Source organism: Anopheles cruzii, chromosome 3 (assembly GCF_943734635.1).
Source record: "Anopheles cruzii chromosome 3, idAnoCruzAS_RS32_06, whole genome shotgun sequence".
Lineage (NCBI taxonomy): Eukaryota > Metazoa > Arthropoda > Insecta > Diptera > Culicidae > Anopheles > Anopheles cruzii.
Window position 1 is genome coordinate 74746145 of NC_069145.1, and position 27536 is coordinate 74773680.

Consider the following 27536-nt stretch of genomic DNA (forward strand, 5'->3'; position numbering starts at 1 on the left):
TTTACCTCAATGTTTACGTAGATACATTCGTTGCCAAGGTTTGTATATGCGCGGGTGTGCCATTTGTCTGACGTCAAATTCATATCTTGAGCGTGCTTTCTCTGATAAATAAAGCTACGTTGCTAAACTAAATTCTTTAAAATATGCATGAAATTGTACCCGTTCTACTTGTCAAAATTAGTCATAAAATTATAATCCTAAAATTATGATTGCGAAATAAACAAAAACCATCACAAATTCGTTTCATTTGGCCACCCCTCCAGTTTGACGTTTCTGTGGTGTAATCGTTCGAATGTAAACAAACAGTGCGGCCGTCGTTGTTGTTGTGCAATATTTAATATTAATTATTTAGCTCGAGAATGGAGCCCCACAGTAATCGTGCGTAAAAATGGCCTCCAATGTAGTGTCCCGCCTATTGGTGCTGTCGTCGGTCGGGATTGGTGGCTTCCTGACGGGCAGCTATCTCGAACGCCGGAAGCAGGTGCCGGCCGATTATGTAAGCACCGATCGCAAGACGATCGGTGAATTCTGCCCCAAACCGGCACTTCCTATCTTTGGAACCGTTTCGGCTGCATCCCTAGTTTCCTCACCGGCAGCCCCGGTTAACGTGAGCCGGGTCGGTCAGATCATGAAGTACGGGTTTCCCGGTTTGGACAATGTGCGATCCTTCGACGACTACGTTCTGTCGTACGACCGGCGAACGCGAGTCGCGCACTGGGTCTTCGAACACCTTACGCCGGAGTCGGTCAAACCGAACGATGCGGTGGATCGGGCTAAATCAGACTTTAAAGCGGACGACAGCATACACCCATTTTTTCGCTCGCTCAACACCGACTACAAAGGTTCCGGATTCGACCGTGGACACATGGCGGCGGCCGGTAATCATCGTGGCGAGCAAAAACACTGCGATCAGACCTTCTACCTTACCAACATGGCTCCACAGGTGAGCGCGGCAATCTACTTTGGAGTGCTCAATTGCTACAGCTTCGTTTACTTTCAGGTGGGAGCTGGCCACCAGCACACTTCGATTGGATGTTTTTGTTTACATGCCAGTTTTGTGCGTTGCGTTTCGAGTGAAAGTGAATCGCGTTTCGTTGGTCCATTGTTTTACTTCCGCGTTCCCGCACGATGCTGAACGAAGAGGTGGACGATACGGAGTTTTTCCAGCAGGATTTCACCACCGCCTCGGACTGGGAACTGTTCAATGCCCGGCTGGAAGAGATTTTCCACGAGTGGAAACTGTCGTACGGCCAGAGCGCCTTCCGGCCGTTACAACACCACGAGCTGGCCCGCTGCGACTGGAGCGTACAGCTTGAGACGATCAAATTTGCAGACGTCGAGCTTCAGGTGGCCCACCATCGGGCGGCCCTCCTAAGTGGTGCGGATGAACCCACACCGGCCGCCGGGCCCGGAACGGTCGCCGGGTGTCAAACGTTCGCCGATTTGATGTCGATCGAAAACGATTACTGTGCCACGGGGCACGGACCGGGCGGAGCGGAGGACCAACCGCAACTTCACCCGCTGGCCCAGTGGTACGGGCTGCGTGAGTTTGTGATCGTTTCGCCGGTGAAGAAATCGATCACCAACGAAAGCCAGATACGCATCCTGATGAGCTCGGTTCACATTGCGGTCGCCGAAAGTAGCTGCGATGTGCCGGTGTTTGTGCAGGTCATGGATAAGGTGCAGAATGTGTTTTTGGGCGTTTGCGAGTCCGGCTCGGTCCGACTGTCCTTCGACATCGTGCACCTCCACCTGACGCCGCCCACGTGCAAGTATCTTTCGGGATTGCTGGAAGTGTTCAAGGGCAAAATCGGTGTCGCGTACGTTGATCCCGTGGTCGTCTCGGTGCGCTTCACGTATCCCCTGTGCCGGTTCGTCTCGAGTGCGTACGTTAGTGAACGGTGCGTTCCCTTCGGTACCGACGGGGAACCGACACCCGGCACGGTAACACTTCCGTTCGGGGTCGCCGTTGACCCGGTGGCGAAGCTGCTCGTACACTGCACCTGGCCACAGGTCGCCGACAATGTGGTGGTCGACTCCCAGACCTACTCCGACTTTGATCCGATGACAGCCCCACTGTGGAGTCTGCGGGTACAGCTCGAGGACACTCCCGTGTGCTTCATGGCCGAGTGCCTGCAGGAGTATCTGCAGACTGTCAACTCGCGACGCGCGCTAACCGAGTACTTTGGCGACCTGGCGTTCGGTGCCACTCAGAACCTTGGCGGTCCGGGCACCAGCAACCCACTGGATCTGCTGACCGAGTCCAAAATTCCGACGCTGTCCTCGGTGCTGCCTGCGATGCCTGGTACGGGTGGCAAAAAGGCCGCCAAGCTGGAAGGTCCACTGGCCGAAGAGCAACTGAAAGACATGCTGTACTACATGTTCCCCGACGCACAGCAACCGGAAGCCCGCTGGCCGTACCCGGGCACCATCGGTAAGGCGGAGTTTGATCCACTCAAAATCAAGTCTGCCGATCCGGACTCGCTGGTGCATCGCCTGGCAACGCTTCTTGCCCTATGCAACGCCTACTACGGTGGCAAACGGGCCGTCGCTCAGCTGTGGGTAGAGTTTGCGCAGGAGATGCGCTACCGAGTGGAGCGCTGCATCCAGATACCGGGGTAAGTGGCCGTTTTTGCTTTGGTCGCAATCAAAACTCGGCAGGTTACAGCGTTTCAATTACAAAGTTTATTTTCCACCACTAGATTTCTTTATTAATTGTGTTTTAAGTTTCAATTTATCGTTATATACAGCTGTAGTTTAATGTGTGCCAAGCTCGCGCCCCCGGCGAGCTTCGTAACAATTCGCGTTAGTATTGTTGCGTACATAAATATGTTGTATTACTTTGGGTGAAGCGCCTCCACGCCATCCGAATCCGAAGGTCTGTTCCTCCAATGTCCTTTTTGCGTTCGCTATAGATCTAGGTTTCGTTCGCTGGCATAACTCATTGCACTTGCCGATGTGGATGCGTTCCCACGGTATCGTTTAAAGGTTAGGGGTTCTTATCATACTATTTCCGCAAACGGTCGGGTTAGTGGGCTTACAAACTAATCGCTTACCGCTAGTACTTTTCGCGCCACGTCCTTCGTTTTCTGTTAACTTTTCAACTGTGTTTCTTTCCCGTGTTCACAGGTAATGTCAAGTTTTCGTATGAAGTCGACCTGCGCAGGCTGTGGTTAAGTTCCCGTGCTGGACGCGGGGCGGGGTGGGATCGAACTCGAAATGGGACACGGGAAGCGATGGGGACATAACCGAGCGGGAAACCGAGTGCACAATTCCGAAAGGCAACACGACACACAGACGCAAGATCGCGCGACAAAGAAAACCTGACATTAGTGTCCGACGGTGAAATGGAAAAAACCGACTCAAACTAGCTCAACTACTACGTTGTGGTTGTTTTTTTTTTCGGGAAAAATGGGTTCTAGTACTACTAAATAACGTTGCTAAATCAATGGACGCCCGACGCACCTCGGCGCGGGGTGTCGCTATGCGGCGCGCGCCCGTGCTGGTCGATCCGATTGTGGAAGGTGGTAAGGCTGCTTGCTGCTGCGTGGGGACCCGTGGGACACCACGGTCGCCACGGGACCACTCGGGCTTAACTGCTACACATTTGAAGCTCACGTCATGCCGCCGCCACTTCGAGGAAGCGGCGAGCACCAAACTGGAGTGTTGCTCAAATGGGTTTGAGTATTTTTTCAGTGGTTTTCTTCTGCGATTTACGTACAAAAATATATCCTCTACCGCTTACGATCATTAACTGTGCTGCATCGCACCGCCGTGTTGGTCTATAATGTTTATGATTTCGCTAAACTATGCATTCCGCTTTCCCTTTTACTCGCGATCTTCGCTATCAATCAAATCCTGCGTTTCTCGAGCGCTGCCGACAGTGCCAACAGTTTTCGTCAAATCGTCATATTTGGTGTATGGAGCGCGAACTCTCTCTACCGATCCGATGCACGGCCCCCAATTGGTTCCTATTGTTTAACCTAACCATTACGCCCGTTCTGAAACCTTGCCTTGCTGCTTTGAAAGAAAGAAAAAACAATGGGGAATCCATCATGCCGTGTTCCGGTTTACCAATCCCCCGTGCGTAGTGTCCTCCAAGCTCCCCAGTCGTGGACTGTTGTTTTTTTTCTTTTTAACTACACAACTCTTTACAAAAACACAACAAAGACACCGACCCACTGACGAACGTTAACAAACACCGACGTATTGCGTTTCTCGTAATGTGCGTATGTACAAAATTGGCTGCTGACGCCGCGATTCTGTTGACCTGTTGACCCCTAGCTCTATTTTCCCAATTTCCTACCACCAAAAAATGTTCTATACTTTAGACCTTTGATTTGATGTTACTGGTTGATTTTGTTTCGTTAGTGCTAATGTTGGTTTTGATTCGCTACCAAGCAACATCTTATGCGTTAACTTATTCTTCTACACAGTATAGATATATGTTTCGCTCTCTATCGCTCTGTTAACTATTGGAATCGTCAAATTTCGTTCATTGTTAATGCTCATTAGTGTTACGCGCGCGCCTATCGTTGTAGTTCGTTGATCATTAACTTAGCAACCGATCTTAGCTACGGGAAAGCATAGCATGCTGATGATGATGAAAGCATAGCATATGATGTTGCATATAGTGAAAATAAACGTTAGTGTTAGAGTGTTCTCGTGTTAGCTAAACTATAAGGTAAACCATTGGGCGGGTGGTGATTAAAATACCCCAAACGGTGGTTGTATGGCGTCGCAAAATTTCCGTCTGTCGGGTTCGAAACCTGCGTTCCGGCCCGGAGTGTATTAATCTGTTCCGTTTGCATTTGCTGTTTTAGGCTCCATCCCGATCAATGTTACCGAAGATCTCCGGCCGAACAGACCGACCGCACACACACACCACGCGTTGGGTTATTTCAAACTACGAAAAGAAATTGCAAATAAATGCGCCCGAAACGCGTCAAAACTGCACAAGGCGAAGGAAGCGCTACGAAATCGAACTATTTAGAGCGCCTGTCGAAACGTGGAACGAACGAAAGCCGGAAAGAGGCAGATGGTGGTTTATTTACAGGATCAGTTACACCAGTCGTTCTCGCCTCCTTCCTTGGTGGGGTGGTTAGCCTACCACCGGGTCACCGGGATCGTAGGATCGAATTCCTCGATTATGTTTTTTTCGGTTATTCCAAAAGCCCGCTTTACTCCGAATGCTGCACGAGTCGCGCGCACCGCGTCTCGCGCTTACTACTCGAATACTATAAATGTTGTTCGTTTTGGGATTTCTAATGCTCGCTGTATGTTGCGTGTTGCGCTACTATCAATCTATATTAGTACGATGTGCACATAATGCTACGCTACCCTAAGAGCGCCGCTCGCCGACGGGGTGATATGTTGGGGCGCCGTGCTCGCCGGATGCGGGAGAGATTCTGTGGATATTATTTTTTCTCCTATGGTTGAAATCTTACTATCGCGTTGTGCGTACACACTCTCTACATGCTGCCGAGTTCGATCGCTCATTAAATAACAATAATAAACGATTCTATACACAACATCGCCCCGCATACACACACGCGCGCGCGCCAGCTCAGTCGATTATTGATTTTCTGAAGGCCTACAAAATTCCACCGTCGAGTGTGGAACTTGCTTCCCATTCTTCAATTTCCGGTCTCTCCACACAAGCAAGAAGACACGCGCCACGAGAGCTTCTTCTCTGCCCAGCACCCGCGTTCGTCACCGCGATACTAATGGTCTCTATAGTGTTAAATAATAATTGCTAAACTTTTGTCGATAGAACACTAGCTGACGGCGCTTGGCCCGATGAACCGGTGGAAAACTTAAACTTTACCCTTAGCGCCCCCTAAACTCGCCGTTCCCGCGCGTTTTAGTATTGCAGGTTCTCCTTCAGACGGTTGCAGTAATTTTCCAACTCGACATAGCCCGGCCCATCCTGCGAGCCGAACAGACTCTCGAGCGGTGGCGTGCTGGGGCGGCGAGCGAGTTGACTTCGTTTAACCTGCTGCTGCTGCTGCTGCTGATGGCGATGATGGTGGTGATGATGATGGTGATGACGATATTGCTGTTGATTGGGATGCTGATGAGGGACGATGCCGGTGGTCGCGAGCGGGACCGATGCGGTCGGTTCGGTACCGATTTCGCTGTACTCCGGCGGTGGTTCGTTATCCTCCGGAGCATCAACAACGCCGCCAGCCAGGACCAGCCGTCGCACGGTCCAGTCGCCAAACAAACCACCACCGACACCACCACCATCAGCGCAGCCCGCACTGCCGTTACTGTTCCGTTCATCACCGGCCCGCGAAGGATCGTCAGCAGTAGCAGCAGTAGTAGCAGCATCCATCGTCCGACGGTCGCCCGGATCATCGGGCGGACCGCCGGGTGGATGTCGTTGTCAGAAAATGTCCCCGCACTCGTCGAGCCCGTCGAGCGGCGAAGGGGTTTCGGGGTGTCAGGAAACGAGCAGCTGGTCTCATAATGGAACCATACCACCGTTGCGTGCGGTCGGGTTTCGCGCCATGTAGATGTCCATGTCGTGATCGGTCCAGTTGTCCGACGTGTCGCAGTAGTTGTTCAGGGTGTGCGTCGAGCCGGCCGTCGAGTAACTGGAAGGGAGGCGGAGAGAGAATGGAACGCGGAACAGCGTTGCGGTCAGTGGTGGGCCTTATTAAGCTGTATGAATTTGGCTGGCCCCGCTGGCTATTTTAATTAAATTCCAATGAGTGATTTGAATCAGCCAACGAAACGGGGGCAGGCATCACCATTTTCGGTCTGCTTTTTCGCTGACCGCGATAATTTTCAGATAATTGTCAAGCTAAGCTAGTCCGAGTGAGTTCACCTCCAATTTAATGGTTTCTTTTTTGTTTTAGTGGGAGATGGATGTCGGTCGGTCCACTTACCGGCTACCAGGACGATGCTGGTGCGTGTGGATGTGTGCCGCGCTGAGTTGGTCACGGGAGCGCGACCTGGGCCTGGTCCTTCTCGTGCTCGACGCTATGCTGTGCGCTGGGCCATGCACGATCGAACCGGCGTACGATGCCCGGGACATACGCTCCGAGGCGGCGGCCAATGATTGCCGCGACTGTCTCAGCTCTGAAACGAGGACGGGAAACGGGTGGAACGGTAAAGGACATAGGTTCTTTCGTAGCTCTAATAGTCAGGCCGACCGCCCGCTTACCTGGTCGTGAGTTAACCAAATTGCTCGGGAAAGCCGACCCGAGGTAGCCGCGCTGCGAGTGGTTCGAGAAGCTGTGGTGCGACTGGCCGTCGGCGATCGAGCGCGCCTTGGCCACCTTCGGGCCACCGCCACCGACGGCCGAGAAGTGGGACACGTGGCTCCGGAGGTCGTCCGGAATCGCTTGGTTTTCCATCGGATAGATGCGGGGCCGCGGTATCGAGCGGCCACTGTACGCCGACACTTGATCCCAGTCCTGCTACAGGGCAGAAGGGATGCACGGACGGACGGGAGAGAACGAGTGAACCGATCGCAGCAAGCAGGGGATGAAAAGGTTCACAAAGGTTATTATCAACCTTCCGTTGCCGTTGTTGTTGGTGTACGCCACATCGTCGTAGTTGCCGGCCGGGTAGCTGTGTATGTGTGCACGTGTGTGTGTGTGGCGATTATTTAGTCCCGACACCATTGTTATCGCCATTTACCATAATCCCCGTCACCCCATCACCCGAAAGGCATTAACCGACTATTAGCAACATCGCCGCACCGCAAGCCGCAAACGAGAGACATCACACTTTGGCTGCCAATTGCAATCAACGTAGCCGCTGTACGGGTTGAAATTTATCATCATCGCTGCCATCATCATCATCATCACCGCCGGTGTCGTTGCCATCCTTTGGCCATCTGCTGGTCCGCTTCGATGCACCGTCGGTTCTGGGGCCGGGAACTGCTTCCAGCGACATACGGCATGCTGATTTCACTACTACTGTGTGTGTGCGCACCGGCCAGGGAGATACGTGAGAGGAAAAAAGAAGCGACAGTTTTACCGGAAGGTCGGGTGCGGAGGTTCGAAGAAAAATGGCCATCTTTCCGCTCCGTTCGGTGTGGCACAGTTTTTCCAGATTATTAAATGCAATAAACATGATAAGCAAACGAGCCAATTACGAGTCGCGGGCGGGGATTTGTAGCGCAGGCTGTTTTCCATTTCAGCCGTTCTATTTTGCCCTGCCCCGGTGCTGCGATTTTCCCCACACGGCGGCAGCGAGAAAACTCATTCCGCACGATGCACCGATGCATATCGGGGCGCCCCCCTCCTGAGCGCATCGTTCTGAAGGTGCGAAGTTTTGCCAGTCGTGCCAAACCGTGAAAACTTTCTCCAACCAACGCCGGGTCCGCGGAAGCCAATTGGGAAAGCCAAGCCTCGCGTGTGTGTGTACTTTATCGGTTGGCCAACCCGGTGTCGTTAATATAGAAGAGTAATTAGAGTGTAAAAAAGGCAGCCGGGCGCTGTTCGATATCGACTCCGGTGGGCCAAAGAAAGGGTGGTGAGTAGTGTTTTAATTTGAGGCCCACATTCACCGCGAGTTTCTGCGCTTGAACGGGAACGAAAGGCTTGCCAGGCGGGCCCACGGGCAATCGGTGCTCTTTTATCCGGAACTTTCTTGTTCAAGAGAGCAACTTTTTTGGAGGGAATTTTAACGTCGGGACCGTTCGTTGGGCGAATATTCAAACCACGGGCCAATTGGTTCGCGGCGCGTTCGAACAAAGCGAACCTTTTGGCAAGTATTCCGAAACAAGCGAAACAATATTCTGTTTTCGCCTCCCTGGGGCCGTTTTAGTTGTGCAGGACAATGAAATTATTGCAAGTTTCGAAGTAGTTTCCCTCTCGGGAAGTAGCATTGCGAGCGCAACAGTTTCGAGTGCTTACAATGGTGGGGCATTCTTTCGCAAACCACCCGCTTTTGCGGTGCCGAACTCGAAATGAGATGCAAAAGAGTAAGAGCACCACCCGAAGCAGTTGTTCTCTGTCTGTGTGGATGCTATATGCAAAAACTCGCGGCCCAGAGATCGCGGTGCATCTTCTTCAGCCCGCTAATCCTATAATTGTCATCCCGTGTGTGGCTTACGAATGGCACGAATGGCTTTCGCTGGCGACCCCAAAGTGTGATTGATGTTCCGTGCGCCCGCAGCTTTGCACAGCAAGGCGACGAAGGCTTACAGATCCCGTCCCGGTGATCCCACCCGGACACGGACACGGATTTTCGTTTGGTGTCGAAGAAGGATTTTAAAATTTCATTACCCTCTCTGCCGCGACACCGCCATCTAGTAGTGGCCGGGGATCGCTGTGAGAAAGTTTGTTCATAAACGTGATGTGCCGTTTCAGCGGGGAGCGACGTTTCGGCCGTCGACGGGAAAGTGTGTTTTTTCTTCGTTCATCCGGAAAATCGGGCTCATCGGGGTCGCCACTGATCCTGCTGCCTGCTGGTGGTGGTGCAAAAGTTGCTCTTACTTTGTGTGTATTTGGGGGCCTTCGCATTGCGCGGCCTGGACGGCGGCCGGGCACGTCCTGGATGTGTGTCAGTTTTAATCACATTTATTATCGTTTTAAACTTACACTTCTACAACCAGCCAGCCAGGCCCGGAGCAGCCGTGCAATGGATGCAGTTTATATTCATTTGCTCATCTGAAATGCACACCAGAGTTTGGGGTGTTGTCAAACTTTGACTTCGCCGCTGGCGGCAGCGGGCTGGAGCATCCCGCTGGCCCGTCCTTTGGTTGGCACTAATTCCATCCGCAAGTTAAATGATTCAATGCTCGACCCCTGCGGGTCCTCCGAAGGGTAAGATGGGGCAAAAACAGCCGGAGCAAACATTCCCGGACGTCCCGGGTGTGTGTGTCCAACTAATGGTAACTTGTCGTTGACCACACTCGAGAAATCGTCGCCCGCGCGCGTCGGCCGGCTGAAGGATTTACTTCCGGTCCGTCAGGGTCGGCCAAGCTGTGGCAAACTTATTCGTTTACGAGCGCCGGCACCAAATGTTGAGCCCGGTTTTTTCCGGGTTTTCGGTTCGCTCCGTTGTTGCATTCGGCATTCCGGGCGCGTGCGTTTCGATGATGCAGCATTCCAAGGGCGCGTCCGGTCCGGCCCGGCTGGGGGGGTCAGCATGTGGTGCAATTTCGTTGGGTGCACATTCTGAATTCGTTGCGTCCGTCAGGTCGTTACCGGCAGAATAGTAGCCCGGACCAAACAAACAAATAAAAAACGCGCCGAGGCGCATACCCAGACAACGGAGCCGACCGAAACACTGATAGCCCTTATGTTGGGTGGGCAAAATGGAGTAATGGAGAGCGTCGAGTGGCACAAAAAAGACAGCGAGAGGATCTGAATTCCTTCAAATGCACTGTAAAATTAATTCTCGGTTTCGCTGAAAGTTGAGCCCCAGGAACGCTGCCAACTGGTGCGCCACAGGCACCGAAATGGTTTCACTCACCGTTAAACCAAAAATACTCTTCAGTCCAGTGCATGGTGAGTGCTGCAAAAGCTTAACACATTTGGTGCTTCATAGATTTTTATGCACCGACCGGTTTCAGACAGAACGATTTGCGTTCGTTTATGTTTACGGCCAACGCGTGAAGCCAACGAAGGCAAAAAGTCTCATCTTCTTGTTTTGTAATTCTGCCTAAGCTTCTGCCGATCTACGCGACAGGCCCCCATGCCCCATCGACATATCCTTTATTTTGACAGATTGGATCATTGCTTCGATCGCTTGTCAAATAATCGCCATTCGATTACAGAGCGGCGAATAACGGCTTATCGAAGGCTGCTGCGGTTGCTTCGATTAGAGTTGTGCCGGATAAAAAAGGCTCACCGAGTAAACATTGCTCTCGGCAGTTTTTCCCCAACAAACAACTCGCTTTACGCCGTGGCTCGGCCTGGCTTTCCGTTTGCATGTTTGCACCGCATGCACCAAATAACTGCACCGTCGAGTTCCGTAGTATTGCATGCATGACGGCGCCCCGTTTACGGCTAAGTCGTTACCACACAATAAACGGATAATCCGCCGGTGCGTGCTTTACGTAGATTATGTTATGTTCGGCTACGGATTATGCTGGATTTGGTTTTGGTGTTTTATTAATTTTTATTTTTGGTTTCGGTTTCAACAACGCGCGCGCGAAGGAACATTCGTGTGGCGCCTCCTCTCGGTGGGCTTCGGTTGGATGGAGTTCGGGGTCAGTCAGGCAGTCAGTGAGTGTGTGCGCGGATGGAAAGCTGATGAGCCAGGCTGCTGGACCAGGATGGACCGGCCTTGTTTTGGATTGGACGCGCTACGAATGGATGCCGCGATGCGTCGACGTCGAGAGAGAGTGATATGGCCAGACGCCCCTGTTGGTGTTCGCGCACACTGCCTTCCCGGTCACCATCCCCGCCACCCAACGGTCTCATCAACCTTCCTTCGCTGGGATTAGTCTTCAGGCTAATTAGGTTCTAACAGTAGCGACTACTTAACACTTAACATTAGTACTACGGCCACACGGGGACCGTACCCCCGAGGAAGTGGGTTCGGTGTGTCTGTGTGTGTGCGTTTGAGGGTGTGAGCTACAGCTTGGTGATCGTTAGTTTGTTACGGTTGCCAAATATGCTTTTCTTTACCTTGTGCGAGTTGAACGCGGACAGGGTGGCGAGCGAACCGAGCGGCCCGTTCGGGCTGGGCGTCGGGCCGCAGCAGTTCACCGGCAGGCCCGCGATCGGCAGGGCGCTCTTCTGTTGCGACAGCGATTGCAGCTTCTTCGAGCGTCTTCTGAAAAGAATCCTGCGTTGTAGACATTCCGAGTGCGACCGCGCGAAGCATGCCGTGGGAGCAGTGTAAGAAAACAGAACAACAGGGACGCGTGCAAATGAGTCGACTGGGATGGTGCCCACCCGCCCCCCGCGCCGCCCCCCCCCCCGAGGGCAGAGGACAAGGACAAAGAACGCGGCGGCGTGCAGATCGCCCCGACCCAATACCTGCTGGCGGCGATGAAGACGATCACGGCGACGATGATGGTGCCGCAGATGGCGGCGCTGGCCGCGATCGTGATCTTGTCCATGTTGGAGGCCTGCGAGGCGACGGTGCGCACCTCCCGGCACTGCGTGTAAGGCACGGTGTCCGGCGTCACGTTGATCTCCTCGAGCGACACGACGCACACGATGATGCACTCGGCGGACGGCACGTTCTTGATCTTGAACTCGCGCTCACTTGCCTCCAGCGGGGGACCCTGCTTGAAGTTCTTGTCTCCGAACAGCCTGTAAACCACCCGGAAGCCAAGGATGTTGGCCGTGTCCGAGTCCCACTGGATGATGACCGAGCTGTCCTGGCGGGAGCTGCGCACCGGAGAAAAACGTTCCCGATATAGAGAGCACTTTCGGGGGAATCGCACCCGGAAGGACCTACCTGAAGGCGTTCTTCACCTGCACCTCCTTCGTGTCGTCGACCTGCGTGCCGCGTTGCGGCGGGAAACCCAGAACCAGCGGAGGGCGCTGCTTGTGCGAGGGATTCGCGTTCGTGCGCCAGTTCTTCGTGGCCGGCGGGGGCTTCGTGGTGGGACCGCTACTGCTACCGGCCGCCGTCGCCACCGTCGTCGATTGCTTCGTTGTCGCTGGTGTCGTGGTGAGCGAGGTGGTGCTGCTGCTACCCGTGGTGGAGATGGCCGTCTGCGTCGTCGTACCGTTGGTGGCGGCCGAGCTGGGGTTCTCCGAAGCGTTGCCGGTAGCCAGTCCTTCTTGCTGGGTGGTCGATGGTGGCGCGGTGGTGGCGTTCGTGGTGCCTGCCGTCGCGGGAGGCGCGGTCGTCACGATGCCCGTGGTCGTCGTCCGAACGGTGGTCGTTTTTGGTAGCAACGAGTCGACCACACCGACCGGCCCTTCGATGCTGACCTCGGACTCGGGACAAGAGAGCTCTTCCGGTTGGATCGAGTAGAAGCCTCGGTCTCGGAACCGGTTCGGTGACCCACAGAATTGTGGATTCCGTTCGCGCGAAGTAACCTGGGGGGACGGAAGGCGTTAGTAATGAATCTCATCTCCTCGCCCTAGGGCACTTACCTGGAGGTCTCCGTTCCGGATCCACTCGGCGACCCAGCGCAGCTTGCAGTCGCAGTGCAGGAAGCGGCCACCGAGTGATAGGCCGCGCAGGGTGCGATTCAGATGGGCCAGTGCCTTCTCGGGCACCGTGGGCAGCGGGTTGCCGTCCAGTGCCAGCAGCGTCACGGCCGGGTTACCCCGGAACGCCGTTTCCGGCAGGGCGGTCAGCAGGTTGAAACCGATGTCGAGGACACGCAGCTCCCGGAGCGAGTGGATCGCACCGACCGGGAACTCCGCCAGCAGGTTGTTGAGGAGGCTGAGCGAGCTGAGCGTCTTGCGGACGCCCGAGAAGGCCGTCTCGCCGAGCGCCTGGATCAAGTTGCGCTCCAGATTGAGCGCGGTCAGCGAGTCCAGGCCCTCGAACGCCTTAACGCCGGTGCCACCCGGCAGCTCGCGGATGCCGTTCTGCGAGAGATCCAGGAACGCGAGCGTCTTCAAACCGCGGACTGCTTCCGGTACACGCTTCTGCTTGGTGCCCTTCAGGTTGAGGTTCTTCAGACTGGCCTCTAGCCCCCGGAAGGCGTGTGGGGCGAGCGTAACGTTGTTGTCGCTCAGCTTCAGCGTCGCGAGTTTGCGGAGCCCACCGAACGCATCGTTCGGGATCGCCCGGATGCGGTTCTTCGAGAGATCGAGCAGACTGAGCAGCTGCAGGACCTTGAGCGCCCGCACCGGTACCTCCTCGAGCAGGTTGTCCTGCAGGTTGAGGTTCTTCAGCACGGCCTCCTGCCCCCGGAACGCGTGCTCGTCGATGCGCTTCATCCGGCAGCTGCTCAGCTGCACGTTGTGGAGCTTCAGGTTGGCGAACAGGCCGCCCTCCAGCTGCTCGACGGTGGAGTTGTTGACGTACAGCAGATCGAGCGGTGTCGCCCGCGCGTACTTGTCTAAGGCTTCCACCAGCACGGGAAAGTCAACCTGGCGCAAACAGGATGCGGCATTAGAGGAATGAGGCCGAGAATTGGGCCCCGATCACACTTACCTGATCACACTGCACGGACAGCTCCTGTCCGAGGTTGTAGGCACACAAGCACGAGTTCTGCAGATCGGGCACTTCACGCTGCCAGGGACACTGGGCCACTGTAGTCCTGATGGTGGCGACTAGCAAGGCCACTAGCAGGGCCACTGGCGGCGGCCGCAGCCGCAGCCGGAGCCGGAACCGGTACACCATAATTTGTTGTTGGTGACGTTCTAATCTAACACACACTCACAGGCACACACACACTGGGGCGATAGGCACACAGAAAAGGCGAACCAAAATCCAGCAAACGTCCCGAACCGGATACGCCCTCAGTCCTCAGCTTGATCCGGCGCCAGCGGTGAGGTCAGGATGACCGGTGGTGGTCATTGACCCTGCGGAACGCCCTTCTATTCGGACGCGAGGCGTCCAAGCTGCGTGGCTACGAGAGATCCGTCCGTCCGCCGTTCGATGCGTTCCGCTGTGGGCTCGGCGCAGGATTACCGATCGGGGGGCTCGCGCTACGACGACGAACACCCGCCCGTCGCGGACTGAGGCGCGCCCGTCGGTCTACGGGGCGTTCGGAGGCCGGATTTTCGCGCACTACTTCACCTCGGGTGGAGCCGGCCACTCGGATCGCAATCGCGTGGCCGCTTTCCCAGCGGAGCCACTCACGTTTTCCGATCGCAACAAAAATAAAAGCACTCACGCACACACACGCGCACGCCCGGGCCAATTGTTTCGTTTAGCGGAAACCCCCGGTTTCCCTTTCGTTCACCGAGATGCACACCCGGAGACGACGACGTGTGGCTCTATTTGCTTCGGCGCCCAGTGTGCCGGTCTAGTAGCCCGCCGGGCTTTTAGTAGGCCAAACACTAACACCGTGTGTGTGTGAGAGCGGGGTGCTCTGCTGCAAGATGCCGTCCCCGTTGTGGTGCGCTGTGGAGAAAGAAGCGAAAATTACTTTTAAAACGTCAAACTCTATCTCCCAAACGATCGGTGCCATGCCGTGTGAGGGAAAATGGACGGTGGACGTGAGGTGGCGTCAATTTGCTGTCGTTTTTCTGTGCCCAACCTCGAATCGAGGTTAGTCTCCGATGGCCACACAACTATTGGGAACGTGCTGCAGGATATGGTGGGATGGCAATCATCGGCCACCTTTTTCGCGTACGTCACCCCGTCCCGAAAGCTCGCAGTTTCTAGCTTAGGGACAGTGTTTACATGTGAGCTTAGACAGGGAGAGAGAGAGCAGTCAAAAAACAATGGAAAGCACACCGTCGGGCGCACGGGCCCGGGAAGATGGCACCACTTCCCGGCATGGCAATTTAGTTTTTCACTTTCCGTCCGCTCACTTTCAACGAGTGGCCCCCACACACGGTAAATGTAATTAAAGTTTCCATAATTCATCGCGGGCAGTTTTATGAACGCGATCCGAATCGGGATCCCGCGGACTCCGAACCCCTCGAGTGGAGATCCCAGAATCGATTCCATTTCGTGTCCATTGTGTCCATCGCGGGGTGTGCGGAAGACCCTCAAGCCCCGGGACCGGAGTTTTTTTTCGTGCGAGACAAAGTTTGGCGATAAAATCTCGCACACTGAAATCTCGCACTGAAAAGTAACGGTGGCGGATATATCCCGGAGTCGGAGTTAGTGGATGCTCCGTTTAAATAAATCTCGGCGTGCGAACGAACGGAGCACAAACAAATTTTTCGGGGGTGAGCTTAAGAACGGGCACACCGGGCGGGGCTGGCGGGGCGGACGGGCGGAAGCCGAGAGACGCGAGAATCCCATCAATTTCATTGACAAGTTTACAAAGCACTTACACTAATGGGTTTGATGGATGAAAACGATCGACTAACTGCCGTTCTTAGCGCGCCCGTGGTTTTATTGCAGTTTCGACAGCCCCCGATGGTTGCCTCTGGCCACGGCTGCAAGTCATTCCGCGGTCCCACCCTCCGGAGTGGGTGGTGGTCAAAGTTTAAAAGTACGAAAAACGCTCGCCCACAGTAGCGCCGCGGTGTTGTGTGGCGGAGAAGAAAAACATTGAAGAGGAAGAAATGTTTTCGCCAACAAATTCGCGAGTTCACGAGTAGGCGATGGCGATGTCCTTTCGTCATTACACGAGCAGGCAGGAGGCAGTCTGGGCAGCGGGGTGAGGTGGGTTGCTATGGTTACTTCATTTTCAGAGTGTCAATTTTCTTATTTTAGGTAGATGCCGCCATTCGCAAGATGGTTGACCACCGCAGTAAAACCGAGTAATAAATAGAGACGAATTGCAGCAGCAGCAGCGCGGCGCACTACTTTCCGCAACGCAAATGGTGATGAGAAAATGAAGCAAGATGACACCGGCGATGATGGCGTTCCCATTTTGTGCCAAGATGGCGTGCCGGAAAAAAATGCTCCTCACGAGCGCGCGCGGAAATGAGCTATCGCTCGGTCATCGGTCGGTTCGAGCGAGCTCCTAATGCGGTGGTCTCGTTTGATGGCGAAAAAAGGGATTCGTTAAAATTTAGAACACTCTGCTCCTCGCTGGTTGACGTTGGCGCCAGTGGTCCGAACACCCGGCCCCGAGCTGTGGCCGTTTGATGGCCGATAGATGCTGGACAAGACACGCTGATGGTGTGAAGCGATAAAGCGAACCCAGAATGCAACCGGAAGAGCATCTGACCACCACCACCAGTATGGCGGCGTGCTGACTCTAAACCATCAACCTCGGAATCGGTGTGTTCGTTTTGTTGTTCGTTGCCGAACTCATTCAAGATTGATTACAGTTTGGCCGATTTTTCATCAATTCTTTCTGGCGCGCACCGACCGCCGGAAGTGAGATAGATTGGCAAATGGATTGCACCGTCGGCATTCCCGCTCGGCATTTTCCTCATTTCAGGCACCATTTGCGGAACGAAAGCGTAAGAAGCTGGTGGGCGATGAGTTGATTACGGCGGGCAATGCGCTGGTTTCGCCCCGGAGGCCATCAAATCGCTCGCCAGATTGTTCGCGAATAATTTCGCGCCACGGACGATCATAGCGACAAATGATGGCGCACTTGACACCCGCCCGGGGGTTCTGTGTCCAAGGTGCCAACTGCTACTGCAACTCAATTAAACCTGATGAACCCGTGTTCCGAGCGAACCCGTACTGCCGCTGTCGCCGCCGAGCGGAAATTACGCAAATTGCAACATATGTGTTGCACGCCATCGGCACATCAACAACCTACCACCCACCCCTCCTGGCTTGTGGCCGGGCGTGCGTGTTGTTTGTCGACCGATGAGCTTAACGCGCCGTGTGGTACACTTTCAATGCTCTCGTAACTCCTGTAAACGGTTTTATTTTCACGTTCAAGTTCACACCGACCCAGGCGGCAGGGAACGGGTTGAGGATTTACGGGACGCCACGCCAGGCCGGGCCAATTCATTCATCATCAAAGGCGATTGTTGCCATCGAAGCATAGACCGAAGCCCCCCCCGCGATCAGACGCGCCGCCGGTCGCGCCCTACATTGACTCGAGTTATGCATGTAAACAAACCGCTCCGACCAAAACGGGTTTATTGGCGTGCCCGACTGCGGCTGGGGGCGATTTTACTCCTCCGTTTCCCTGTTTTTTTTTTGTGTGTGTTCGCAATCCTTAACACTCTCACCACAGCTGCTCCCTCCGTGCGGCTGTGGTGTACGTTTTACGCGACCGCATAAATATTCAATTCAATTTTCATGATTAAGGTCATGCATGCGTGTTCTGCTTTCCGCGTCAGTCAGTCCACTTCCGCCCGTAGCCGTCCCGGCCCGGTATGATTTATACGCTGGAAAACGGGCACCAGAGGATCGTAGGCACCGTGCTCTTGGGGCGAGTTTATGCAATTATGGGAAGTCTGCCGGTGGGTGGCGTTTCTTTGCGCTCAGTTTTTACACCGTGGCCGCCCGGTGTCCTCTGAAGCTCGAAGCTGTGACGGTGGCGTACCGGCGGAGATTAGGCGTAACGTACGCGACTCGATTCGGATTCCGTTCCGATTTTTATCTGCCTAGGCTGGGGTCGGCGTTTGGCGGAAGCAGTTTAAAAGTGATTTCGCCCCCACAAAAGGAGTCTAGACGCCGTCCGGAGCACTCCGGAGCTTTTCCGGGCTTTTCCAATCAAGCGAGAAACTGCGTTTTTTTTTCGCTGGCTGGCGGCGCCACCGAAAGTGATTGATTTATTTGGTGAATAATTTATTTCATCGTCAATTTCCGAAATCAATGCGCAGTGTAATGGTCGCAGTTTAATGTGTGCGCTGTTTGTGCTGGTTTTATTTTTAATACCGCTTCCAATCACGCTGGCCTGTGGCTCAGGTTGTGGTTTGATCGATCCGTTCCCGTCTAGGCGGCCAGTTTTCGGGAATTGAATCATACGACGCCGGTACGTGATCGGGGTTTGTGAAGTGTAAATCGGTTCCAAACGGTTCCAAACGGTTCCAAACGGTTCCAAACGGTTCCAAACGGTTCCAAACGGTTCTCGCTGGTCCGCCAACGCTTCGATCCAGCGAAAAGATTGCCGACGGAAATTGAGTTATGTGATCGCTCGCGGACTAGCAAGCGCTTGGACCAGGGCTGCTGAAAGTTTTGTCCCGACACAGGGAGCGGTGCGGTGGCCTTGCCACAAGTGACCGGTCTCTTTCGCCGGGGCAGCAGTAAGCTGCGGAAAACCGGTTCGTGTGCACTTCACTTCGCTCCAAAACGGTGCGCGGTGCAAGTGCAGCCCACCGACCATGCGGGGCCGTGGTAAACGGCTTTGATCTGGTTCTTTTCGCCACCATGCCACCGCGTGCCACATTTAAACGGTTTCGCGTGGTTCCATTACCTATCTGCAGTGGGAGCAACAAGACAGCGTCTCAGTCTAGTAGGCGCTCTGTCACGAGCGGACTATCGAAGCTACCGAACCGGTTGAGTTCGCATTTAGAGGCAACTTTAACGGCCAAGAATGATGGCTAATGAGCCAATTATTAAACTACTTGAAATTGATGAATGCATAAAGAAGTAAATAAGGGATGCTTCTGTACAAAAAATCTTAGTGCTCGAAGTTTGTTGGTAACGCCCACAGAACGGTATGAACCGATCGATCTTATTATTTTCCACGACGGTTCGAAACTGCTCGAATAAGCTAAAGAAAAATCGCGAGTCGCAGGAGAAAGCCAGATGGTGCGAGATCTGAGGGTCTCGGAGGATGACTTTTATCGTTGTTTAAAGGTAATCATGCATTTTGACAGAACAACTTCTGTCGGGTCAGTAAACGGGTAATAAATTGTAGTCGTGTATGTTGGAATGATGATCTCTGACTATGGTGAATGGGCAGATTCTCAGTCTAAGCCAAACACCGTCAAGAACAAATCCAGCCATGTCATTGCTTCGTGAGACTTCAAGTAGAATTTATCTGCCTTCTTTCGTGATGTAAGTAAAGTGTATGGTTTAAGCCGAGTAGAACATGACCGAAAAGAGGTTTGGCAACATTGTTTGCCCACGGCTACCGAGTTCCATCACCATCATTATGATGCATTTGACAAGTCAATTTCTACTCCCGATCCTTCAAGAGATCCTCCGCACTTCACACTTGTCACCCCGGGGGGTGTGATGGGGCCACCGAACGGACGGGTGCCTCTTCGGTCTCCGTTACACACTACACTTCATAAAGATCAGCAGCGGGAACCGGGAACCATAAATCATTTTGACACGAACCGAAGGCGGCTGCGAAGAATTTTCTCACCCAAAGGCTTCTATTGTGCAACCCCACCGTGATCGTGTTCTTTGCCGCCGGCAAATGTTGTTGGCGACGCTCTCGAACATGTAAAAATTGACAATCCCACCAAACCCCGGGAGGGGGAACCGCGGGGAATTTGCAAACCGTCCCCCGTGCCCGCCGTGAGTTGGCGAGTCGAGTGGGTCGCCGAGCCAATCGATCTTTTGCGAGCTCCTTACGTGTGCCCGTCGAGAGTTTGTCTTCGTCATTGCGAAACGATTGCGAAAACATCGGCAAACCAATTACAGAAATCGTAGCATCTCATCGTAAAACGGTTCCGGACACGGGCGTGGCTCCCCGCCGGGCGGAGACGGCGGTCCCTTCCCGGGCGCGGGACCACCGTCTCTGGAAGGATATTAAACGCTAACCGAATAAATCATCCCGGTAACATCTTTCTTCTTCCGTTCCGATTCCGTGCACGATTTTCTTCCTTTCCGTGCGCGCTGAGTCTGTGTGTGTGTTTGGTACTTCATCGATTCATACCAATCACCGTGCACGGTGGCCAATCCTTAAGGCCAAGGCAAGGCGACGGCCTGGGCGGTTGTCGATCTTCACCAGGTGTCCTCGAACTGTTTGGCGATAAAAACGTATTCCTCTTTTTATGGGCGGCCCTGCCGCGGACCACTTGGCACTCGTTTACATCAAGACGGAGCCGCGAGATAGCAGCAGCCTGAGCAGAGGACACTATCCGGCGTTGCCACAGGATAGTGCTCGCCGGTGCAGGGATTTAAACGCGACACTGTAATTGGAATTTGATTACTAGCCGATCTGGCAGTCGATAGAGGGCTTGACGAACTCGCCGACTCGCCGAAGACGCACTGATGAGACCATCAGGACGCCGGGTTGACAATTTGAATTGGATAATCGGAAGAGAGCGAGCGAAAGATAGAGCACGATAATCGAAGGGAAATTGTTGCATTATGCACCAGATTACCAGTCTTTGAAGTGGCTTGATTACTGGTTCGTCGCCGCCGCTGGGACCTCGGTCCCCCAACACGCTGGCCCGCCTTAAAGTAGCACTTGCAGCGATGTCTGTCATCAATCACTCCCCACCCCCGAAAAGGGGGCCGGCAGACAGTCGATCATCCACGAATTATTCAGCCCACACCGGAGGGTCCCAGTTCCCCAGTGCGAATCCTTGAACTTTCGTTCGAATTGGTGAACAATCATAAAAGAGGGTTGATAAATGTGGCAGCGCACATCATAAATTTTGCCCCCGGTGGCCATTATGCAATGGCGAAAAATACGCGATGCACTTCGGGGGTCCGGGTTGTGTGTCCATAAACTGAACTGGGCTCTGGGTTGGTTGGTTTACAATTTTCCACCTGAGCAGAGCGCTCTCTGTGCTGTGCCTTGCCCCGTTCTGCGAAGTGACCAGTTCTGCGCTGCGAGGCTCCGCTGCTCGGTATCTTGCGGGTCGAAGCCTCTCGAAGCCTCTTACCGGCGCTCGAGATGCATTCGAGAACCATGACCCAGGTTAATGTTTCATTCTTTATGCCGTTTGCATCTTGCAGCGCACACGGGGCCGTGTGCATGTGCATAAAGGGCCAGTACATTGGGGGCCAGTCTTGCTTGGGCCCTTTGTTTGGACCCACTCCCCGACCATCAGAAACCTGTTTCGGAGTCTACCGAGGGCCCTCCGGTCAGCATTCCTTAACCGGCACTCTCTTTCTTTCTCTGTCTCTCTCTAGTGGCCATTGTGTCCGCGAAATGGGCGCTGGAATGCGCGCATACAAAGGTGCACAGCTCGCGAGGACCAGCACCAGCACCAGTGGTCATGATGACTTATTTTTATGCACGCCTCGGCCACGGCTATTAAGTTGGGCTCCGAGTCCGAGGTGTGTCCGAGGGTTGTTTTGCGCTTGTTGCTTGGCTGAATTGCCTGCTCCATTACCAGCACCCATTACCCGAGATGGGGCCGCTGCTGGCTGCTGCAAACACACGGTGGTCGAATTATCGGTGCCCCATTGGCTGGCCATCGGCGCCCCCGATCGGGCCGCTACCGGTCCGGTGCCGGTGCACCGATTTTTCCCCCAAACCGAACCGAACCGAACAGACAACGTTCCGTTTGATGTTGGCACTTTAGCAAGTTGCCCACCCGACGGTCCATTAGAACCGGTGGCAGCGGACGGCCGAACGGTTGCGCTTTGATTGCGCACCGGAAATGCGAGGAAAACATTCTGCGAGCTGGTGGAGAAAAACCGAACCGAAAACTTGCACCGATAATGTGGGTAATTAGATTTCAACACGTGTATCGGTGGCAGGAACCCCGAGTATCGTCTGCCATTGGCAGCAGGTTAGTGGCGTCCACCGGCGGGTTCCGGGTGCGTCTTGAGAGCGCAAACATCCTGATGAAAAAAAGACCAAACGCTGTGCTGCTGCACGGCGAAGTTACGGCACCCGGCTTGGGGTCGTGGGGTTTGGGTGGAAATGGACCGAAAACTGGGTCCTTTTGCGTCGGCGGGGGTAAAAAGTTTCGTCGACTACACGTACCGAGCCAGGCCAGCCGCCAGGCGCCCTGGCAATAACAGCATTTCGTTCTTGTGGCCATTTCGGGCCACGAAGATTTGTAGAAATGGCACTGTTCCGGACGGGTATAAAGTAGTTTATTAAATGCCGTGTAAGCCAACCATCCGTGGCGCCATCTCTCGACAGCGTGCGGTAATAGCGCGGCCACCGATGTTTAGCTTCCCCCCCTGGGGCGGGCGTGTACACGGTCTGGTCTCCCTGTCGAATGTCGTTATTTAGTAATAGCCATAAATATATCGTCTGCCGGGTGGGCCACCGAATTGGGCGCGCCGGTTCGGCTCCGGTCGATATCGGCTGGATCCGGATCCGGTTCCGGGAAAAGTTTGTTCCGTCGTTCGCCACACGGTTCGCCATAGGTTACTGTTTCCTTGTGGACGCTCGTTGTTTGGCCAAGAAAGAACGGGGCCCTCGGTATGAGATAAAGCCATAAAGTAACGTCCCCGGTGGGGGCACCGCACAGTGGTGTGCCAAAGGTGTGTTCCTGCCTTCGGTTGACTTTGGTGTTACACGGTCGTGTTTTACGATTGATGGGAAGCAACTTACGGGCACACCTCGCCCAAAGGGAGGGCTCGAATCGAAGTGCCCAGCAATGAACAGAGCTGGTGATGGCGATGATAAAACGCTGGGCTATTAGAGGGAGTAATAAATGTAAATTATTGTAAGCTTTTATAATTGACTAACTTCGTGCCCTCCGTGCACGTTTTTCACCCGGTTCCGGTCGGGGTGCAATTTGTCGACCACAGTTGAACCTTCGATTGAGTCCTTCTTTCGTTCGGTTTGCCTGTTACGGCTGAACTGGGTCCTGTGTTCGGTACCGAAATTGGCAACCTCAGTGTGCCATGGGAAAAATCGGCTTAACCACAACAATGAACCAATGGTCCAAGACCAATTAAGAAAAGACATTTGAAAGAGAAAATAGCAGGCTGCGGCGCTCAAGTCTTGCTCGGAGCTGTCAAACTTCAACCAAACATTGCAAAAACATTAAAGAACTTTAATTCAAATCGAAGTTTAGAAGTAAATGATTGTTCGGAACATAAATAAAACGGTGCAGGTGCGGAGTTTCAATCCGAAATCCCCGCCCCAAGATTGATGAGGTTTCAAAAAGGTATTACAAATGACGTGTGGAAGTGGATTATGTATATCCCGGCGGTCGATACTTTAATACTCTTAGCTCCAAAAAACCACCCCACACAAACATCGGTAGCGTGGCTTTAAAGAGCATATAAACATTGTTCGCGGTGAATTCTGCGTACGGAGCTTTGGCCCCCGCCTGGGTACATAAATAACATAACCCGGCTTAATAATTAATCATCATCGATTGTCAGGCCGGAATAAAAGAACAAAAAAAAACGCGAAACACGACAACGTCTCATATGCCATCGACATCGGATTCCCGAAACGCGAAAAAATGTACTGCCAACGCCACTCGGGTCCCATTGTTTTAAGCCCATCGAATTATGATAAATCCTGTCGGGGTTTGGAATGGAGCATCGTGCGACGTGGATATGACGACACCGCCCAACCGCGGCCAGTCTTTTTATGGCCCTCGTAAGCACAATTACTCAAAAGCCACGCGCCACGACCACGTGCGGTGCACCACCACCACCACCACCACCACCACCACCACGCCACTCGCAGAGGACACGCAATCTTCTCCGGGTGCGCTGCGCTTTTACGGCCCAGAATGCAGAACACGGCGGTTATCTGGGGGAGTTTAGCATAATTTTCAACAATGTATTGAAATTCCATCCCCGGCCAAGGCTCGGGCTTCGGGATGGGAAGGGAGGGAGGCTGTTTCAATTTTTCATCCCTTCGCCCCGGAGGGCGCTGGCTGGCGCACAGTTTGACTTTCTGTTTTGTGTTTCTATTATTTCCGCTTCCGTGCGGTGCAAGGCGGTGGTGGCGTTTGGGGGGGGGGGGTGTCGGTGTCGTGGCCGCCCCCACCCACCGCCACCATCCGGGGAATGGATTCCAATTTTTCAATGCATTCCTTATGAGCCCGGGTGCCGCCGGTGCCGGAAGCGAGCCGCAGCAGCGAGCATAAAGTAACCCACCAGGACTCGCGGCACGGACCGGATAAGCTTTCCGTGACGCGCCGGCGAGCGGACATCTCGCTTCCGGGAGCGGGCTAAGTGCACGTGAGACACTCAGCACCATTACTTATTCATTGGCCACAGGCCGAACCGAGCGAACGTGAGCCGTGAGCCGGTGGCCACGGTCGGTTCCAGCGTTCCCGTTTTTGGGTGGTCCCCGAAACCGTTCCGATCGAACCCGATCAAGGTACCGCGCGGCTTAAAGGGCGTCGTCGTCGTCGGCATCTCGGCCTTCGGCTGCCGGCTGCAGCAGTCGGTCGTTTGAAGTTTGGTGCGCCGTGTTGGGCGCGATGCCCATCGCCCATCAATCATCGGGCTCACGTGTCTCAATCACACCGAGAAACCAATTATTAATCACTTCTCGGCCAACACAATCGGTGTCAGCCGTCACTGGCCGGACGCGCCCGCATTTTCGTGGGGCCTCTGGTATCCTGTCGGGCCTGTCAGCTGTTAATCAACGGCACCGATACAGCGACCGGGACCGGGTATCAGTGCAATTGCTGCAGCATTATGCAGCCGGTGGCGGTGGGGTCCTCTCGGTCGGCAGGTGTCACTGATGTGACGGCTTGACGGCCTTTCGACTACCATCCCGGAGAGGACTCCGAACTGTACGGTTTGATTCATCTTGACGATCCGGACGACTCGGTCCCCGGATGTCGTGCCGTGTCCCAGGTTGCACTCGGTGACTCTCGGTGGCTCCCTTTGTGGTGGGCCGGACGGACGGAGCCAGCACGATGCGAGCGACACGACCGAGGACACTTTTTGTCGTGATAAATCGCATTTCGCCGAGGGATGTCCGGGAGCACCGCTAGACCTGGGTTTTGTTGGGCGTTTTTTTTCCTCTGTACGCTGTACTTGGGACAGCGAAGTGCACATCCCGCATCATCGTTACAGTGCGGCAGGTGATGATGTACCCAAGGACCCGGACAAAAGAAAATGAACAATTTCTTATGAGAGTTGCCGTCATTCAACGGCGCGGCGTGGGTCCCCGGGGCCGGGACCGGGATCGGAGATAAGCGTGATGTGTCTCTGTATCATCGCCTTACATCACCTTTATACCTGTGATGGGTCTATCCAATTTGCCGGATGACAAATATTGCAGCATAAGTTAGGTGTGCGATGTTCAAACAACGACGTGTCAAAATAAATTGATTTGTAGACGGCGGCTACCATCAAAACAAAGAAGACGGCCTCCTCCTCGACGCTTTGAGCTGAGATGAAGACGTATTAGTTAGTGCTCCTTGATCCTCGGTCCACATTAATATTTCTTCTCGCGTAGTGCAATTGTAATGACGTGTAACACGTCCACGGCCCGCCTGTTTGCTATGTGAGACACGGGAACAATTTCGTGCTTGGCCACCACCGCCGGTTCCTTGGTTCCGCATACCGGTCGACCGGGACGGGGGGCGATACAAATTCCGGATTTTGTTGCGCATCGTCGTGTAATGTCGAGCGAAGTGAAGCCTCGGGGGCCCCGGATGTGGTGTGATATTCGCTTCCGATCGGAAATTGCTTTCAGCATTCAGCACGGCTGCATCCCCCCGGACTGGGAAAAAGCCACAGCAGCAGCTCGTCCGGGCTCCGTTCGAATTCTCGAGTTCGAGAATGGCTCGATGCCTCGGTGTTTAGCCAAGCGAAGAGCATTTGTCAGCTCCTGATGCTGGATGGAGTCGTGTCGACCGACGAATTGATATGACGACCGTCCGCCTCCCGAAGGAGACGCGCAACATTAACGCTGGTTGGCCGTCCGTAATGTGCCGTGAAGTTTTTGGTGGCTTTTTCATTCACCAAGAAAAGCGAAAAGGCAAAAAATGTATTAAACGATCTATGTTGCGTCATCCTTTGCAGCTGAGCAGCATCGTGACCATCTATCGTGGACGCGTAATGCCCGGTCCTGCGTCAACAAGGGCGCACCAGTCTCCAAAATGATCCAAAACGATGCGCAAAATGTATGCGGCGGACGGAAAAAAACTTACCCGCCCGGTTTTGAGACATAATTGAGCATATCAATCGTAGTGTGCGATGCTAACTTCGTCCGTACGACGATGCAGGCAAAACGAGATTACTTGACATTTTCGAGCTTTTTTTTTTCACCGGGCCCATTTCGCCGGGGAATGTGATGTGATTTTGTGTTGGTTGTTGTCCCGTTCTTTTTTTTTGTTTGCATTTGTGAGCACTGCACTTTTACAGCATTCCTTTCAAAGCACACATCGAGTGGGGGGGAGCCACTGATTAGATGCCTCTCCGGGTCCGGTCGTATGGGGAAAGCGATTCGCCGAGCTCTCAGGATGTGCTGGTCAGCCCAGCACCGGCAGCCGCCGGCTTTTTACGGTTCTGTTGCGCATCGGTGCGCATCCGTCGTCGTTTGGAACTTGAAGTGGCTTCAAGTGAAGGTTGCTGCTCTCGCCGAGCGGCGGGACGAGTGCATTACCAGGCCAATGGGCAGCCGTTTTGGTTTTTTTTCTCTCGCCACTCTCCGATTCCCACTGCGATGGCCAACTCATCCACGAAGTGCATGGCACTTGCGGACGGCACTGAACAGTATGGATGTTCCGGCCGGGCCCGGGCCGAAGCTCTCCCGGGCGAGCCGTTTCTTGTTGTTTCTTGAAACCGTCGACGAGGGCCAAATCGGAAAATATGTTTATCGTTATGGACCACAACCACCACCGCGCACTATTAGTGTGCCTTTTTTTACTCGGTCCCGGTGCATCTTCGGCGACGGACACGGGTTACTACCCCGGCACGGCGCACGGCGGAGCTTAGTGAATATGGATCGCAATTGCACCTCCGGTGCCGCAGGAACATAATGCCTTCTGCCGGCGGGTTGTTCGGATTTTTAATTAGAACAACGTGGACAGAGTGCACCGGGTGAAACAATAAAAAGTAAGCGAACGAGCGTTACGACACGGTTAGCCAGTTATTATTTACGACACATTATCATTACGGATTATCACCGCGCGCGTCTTCATCGTAGCAACCGCGCGTTTGCCTGTTTTTAATTCGCTCGATTTTATGGAGTTCATCTTCGTCCCGTTCCGTTCGGTGGAGGATGTCCTTTTGGTCTTATTTCCTGCATCCAACAGAGAGAGATTGCTTCGGGCCGGGATTATCCGCCGGTAACGCTGTTACAGAGGATTTCG

General features: G+C 54.0%; 3 protein-coding genes across 3 annotated transcripts; 2 read left to right on the plus strand and 1 right to left on the minus strand.

Moving 5' to 3' along the window:
- Window positions 1–384: 384 nt before the first annotated feature.
- LOC128270984 (endonuclease G, mitochondrial-like) lies at window positions 385–1077 on the plus strand. Its single transcript, XM_053008414.1, has 2 exons — window positions 385–943; window positions 1054–1077. The coding sequence occupies exons 1-2, from the start codon at window positions 389–391 to the stop codon at window positions 1075–1077; spliced, it is 579 nt and encodes a 192-aa protein (XP_052864374.1). The 5' UTR covers window positions 385–388.
- A 33-nt stretch (window positions 1078–1110) lies between these two features.
- On the plus strand, window positions 1111–2622 carry LOC128275068 (rab3 GTPase-activating protein catalytic subunit-like). The gene has a single exon (XM_053013448.1). The coding sequence runs from the start codon at window positions 1129–1131 to the stop codon at window positions 2620–2622; it is 1494 nt and encodes a 497-aa protein (XP_052869408.1). The 5' UTR covers window positions 1111–1128.
- Window positions 2623–6466: 3844 nt separating this feature from the next.
- LOC128270986 (leucine-rich repeat and fibronectin type-III domain-containing protein 3) lies at window positions 6467–14229 on the minus strand. Its single transcript, XM_053008415.1, has 8 exons — window positions 14041–14229; window positions 13026–13976; window positions 12379–12968; window positions 11952–12308; window positions 11598–11757; window positions 7172–7427; window positions 6894–7086; window positions 6467–6599 (listed from the first exon to the last, which is right to left on the minus strand). Exons 1-8 carry the CDS (start codon window positions 14227–14229, stop codon window positions 6467–6469), a joined length of 2829 nt encoding a protein of 942 aa, XP_052864375.1.
- Between the last annotated feature and the right edge of the window lie 13307 nt (window positions 14230–27536).